The 3,563-nt window shown below is 46.6% G+C and overlaps 1 protein-coding gene across 2 annotated transcripts in view; it reads right to left on the bottom strand.

Moving 5' to 3' along the window:
- The window catches only part of TMCO1 (transmembrane and coiled-coil domains 1), a 47,410-nt gene extending 44,117 nt beyond the window's left edge, over positions 1-3,293 (bottom strand). The window contains exons 1-2 of one of the 2 annotated variants that reach the window (XM_027096860.1): positions 3,004-3,293; positions 2,518-2,595 (exon numbers count right to left, since the gene is read on the bottom strand). In XM_027096860.1, the coding sequence (XP_026952661.1) occupies positions 2,518-2,595; positions 3,004-3,073 (148 nt within the window). In that variant the 5' untranslated portion in view covers positions 3,074-3,293. The remainder of the gene's footprint in view (positions 1-2,517; positions 2,596-3,003) is intronic. The other variant, XM_027096861.1, reaches the window with a different exon arrangement.
- Between the last annotated feature and the right edge of the window lie 270 nt (positions 3,294-3,563).

Below are 3,563 nucleotides of genomic sequence, written 5' to 3' on the forward strand. Positions count from 1 at the left end.
CGGTATGCAGGCCTCTCACTGTTGTGGCCTCTCCCGTTGTGGAGCACAGGCTCTGGACGCGCAGGCTCAGCGGCCATGGCTCACGGGCCCAGCTGCTCTGCGGCACGTGGGATCTTCCCAGACCGGGGCACAAACCCGTGTCCCCTGCATCAGCAGGCGGACTCTCAACGACTGCGCCACCAGGGAAGCCCCGATATACTTTTAAAAAGATTATTCTGGCTGCTATCTTGGGAACAGATTACAGGGAAACAAGACCACTTGCTGGAGGCTATCACAATAATTCATGCAAAGAATGATGGTGGTTTGGACTATGGTAGTTAGCAGTGGAGGTGATGTAAAGTGGGCAGATTCTGGATATATTTGAAGGCAGCCCAACAGTACTGGATGTGGGCTGTGAGAGAAGAGTCAAAGATAACTACACAAGGATTATGTCCTTATGTCCTACACAAGGACGGGATTACCACTGACCAAGACACTGTGACGGCTACTAATGTAGCAGGCTTGGAAGTGAGGAACAGTGTTCAATTTGGACAGGTTGGGTTTGAGATATACATTAGACATTCCAATGGAATTAACAAGTTGATAGTTGGACATTTGAATCTTGCATTAGTAGAGAGGGCTAAGGATATAAATTTGAGGGTCACTGGCAAATAGAGCACATAAATGAGTTCATTAAGGGAGTATAGAGGGAAAAAAATAAATTTTGAGTCACTCCCAACAACAGGAAGTCAAGAAGAGGAACCAAAAAGGAAACTGCAAAAGAACGACCAATTGACAAGGTAAGTGCAAACCCAAGAGAGTGTGGTGTCCTGAAAGCCAAATGAAGAAAGTATAGTAAGGTTTCTGGCTTGCACCATTGGAAGCAAGGAAGTACCATTCACCGAATAGGGAAATACTGGAAAAGGATCACATGTGTGAAGGTAAAGATAATGAGTTTGGTTTTAAATATGTTGAGGTGCATTAACAACACTGAATAAATGAAGGAACAGTAAACCGTAATTTAAAAGGCCTGAATTTGGTTTCTAATTCTTTGTTTGCTCTGAGACATTAATACATCATTTAACCTGAGTCTCAATCTCCTTTTCTAGAAAAGGAGAATAATTTTACACAACTGACCACAAATTGTTACTATGTGGATATTAGAAATGGGATGTTGTAAAAAAGAAAACTTCAAACTCTTATGAAGACATACAGAAAAGTCATAGAATACAGAGAGTCACAAGAATTTTAAGATGTGAAAGTTAGAGTTAATCTTTATAAGGCAGAAAAGGAGACTGAAAACCAAATCAAGCTTGTAAGGAACCATTCACATTATACCTATAGCAGCCCCCTCAGCTGTATCCTGTGGAATTCTTGTTTTATTTCAAAAACAACAAACTCAACTTGTTCTTAAACTTTTCCTCAAATACTCCTTCAACCATCAGACCCAAATGAAAGTTGGCTTATCCCTGAAGACACCACTTACATTGACACCAATCATTATGACCTGCTGTTCTCCAAACACACCTTACTAGTTAAAATTTCCCTTTTTGCACATATGCTATATCCTTTGTCTGGAACTCCTTCCTCATCTCATCCTCTGTCCAAATTCTAACTACGCATGAAGGACTGCAAGGCTATCTGCATCACAAAGGCTTCCATGGCCCCTCACAACTGAATGGGGTCTCTTCTTTAGAACCACCACAGCACATAATAAGTACCTCTCTTGTCAGTTACTCCACTGAGGTTTGTATGACGTATTCTGCATAAAAGTCTTATATTTGGGGACTTCCCTGGTGGCGCAGCGGTTAAAACTCCACCTGCCAATGCAGGGGACATGGGTTCAAGCCCTGGTCCGGGAAGATCCCACATGCCGCAGAGCAACTAAGCCCGTGTGCCACAACTACTGAGCCTGTGCTCTAGAGCCCGCAAGCCACAACTACTGAGCCTGCGTGCCACAGCTACTGAAGCCTGTGTGTCTAGAGCCCGTGCTTCACAACAAGAAGCCACCACAATGAGAAGCCTACACACCGCAACGAAGAGTAGTCCCCACTCACCACAACTAGAGAAAGCCTGCACGCAGCAACGAAGACCCAATGCAGCCAAAAATAAATAAATAAATAAATTTATTAAAAAAACTTTTCTTTAAAAAAAAGAAAATCTTATATTTCTAAACAGACTTCAATTCTAGTCAGATTCACCTTTGTATTCCTATGAAGTTTTTACATCAGTTGATGCTCCTAAAATATGTACTGTGAACATGCACTCAGTGAGCCTGATGTATTGAAACTGTTTTTAAAGGATGTTGCCATACTCACATTTTTTTTTTTTTTCTTTGCGGTACGCGTGTCTCTCACTGTTGTGGCCTCTCCCGTAGCGGAGCACAGGCTCCGGACGTGCAGGCCCAGCGGCCATGGCTCACGGGCCCAGCCGCTCCGCGGCATGTGGGATCTTCCCAGACCGGGGCACGAACCCGTGTCCCCTGCATCGGCAGGCGGACTCTCAACCACTGCGCCACCAGGGAAGCCCCATACTCACATTTTTTACTCTGTTTTTCCACTTCTGCCTTCAGTCTCTTGTACTTGTCTGTCCTGTAAACCAGGACCCAGGTTATACCTGAAACATTAAAAGCAGCATGCTAATAGTGAAATGTTTGGAACGGTCACAACAGCCTTTATTAGTGGTTACCGTTGGATAAGAATGGATTTCAATTTTTTGCTTTGTATTCACCAACAGTTAATTTTTTTCAAACGTTAAGACAACTGAATTTTCAACCAAAACTGTGACACGATACGAAGGTGTCTTCACAAACACGCAAGTGAAACCTCCCCTAGACCGAAGAAACCTCGGCAATCGATTCCACACTACCCCTCCCGCTCCTGGAGGTAAGATTCCCTGGAATGGAGATGAAACCCACTCCCACCCCCGCCAAGGCTCGCGACCTCTCCCTAGGCTCGAGGGACCCAGGGCCTAGGATCCTTCCCTCGGGGACTGATCAAACGTCAGAGAAGCAGCCGCTCTCACCCTCGGCGAGCAGAGCCGTACACACGGAGATAAACACGATGAGCAGCGTGTCTGCGAACATGGTGCTCATCTTGTGGTTCAGTCTCTGCACTCCCACCCGCCAGGGGGGAAGCGCTCGAAAGCCAGGGAAAGTGAAACGAAAACGACTTTCCTAGATTTCAGGACAGCCGAGTAACACACCGAAAGCCTGGAAGCCTCACTCTCAGCCTGGAAGCCTCACTTCCGCTTCCTGGGCGCAGCGCCGGAAGTGCTTCTCCTGGCGGTTCGCGCTACCGCGAGAATCCCGCGGAAACCGAGCTGCATGTCTCTGGGACTTATGGGCTGGCGCTCAGGCCGAATCTCGCGAGAGTTGGAACTGGAGCCGCTGAAACGGAGTTACGGAGGCGGAACCTCGTCCGGCAGCGTTTGCTCACGGTGGTGCTGGAGTGTGCTTTCTTCTCGCCCAGAGTCCACTTGTTTTGACTCGTCTGCGTTTCTCAGTCCCACATCTAAGGTCGAGTAGGTAGTTTAGCCTGGGTTTGCGTAAAGTGGGGAGTTTGACCTCACGTACCGAAAGCCTG

This window comes from Aethalodelphis obliquidens, unplaced genomic scaffold (genome assembly GCF_003676395.1).
Source record: "Aethalodelphis obliquidens isolate GAN/ISIS:26980383/991018 unplaced genomic scaffold, ASM367639v1 scaffold109, whole genome shotgun sequence".
Classification (NCBI taxonomy): Eukaryota; Metazoa; Chordata; class Mammalia; order Artiodactyla; family Delphinidae; genus Aethalodelphis; species Aethalodelphis obliquidens.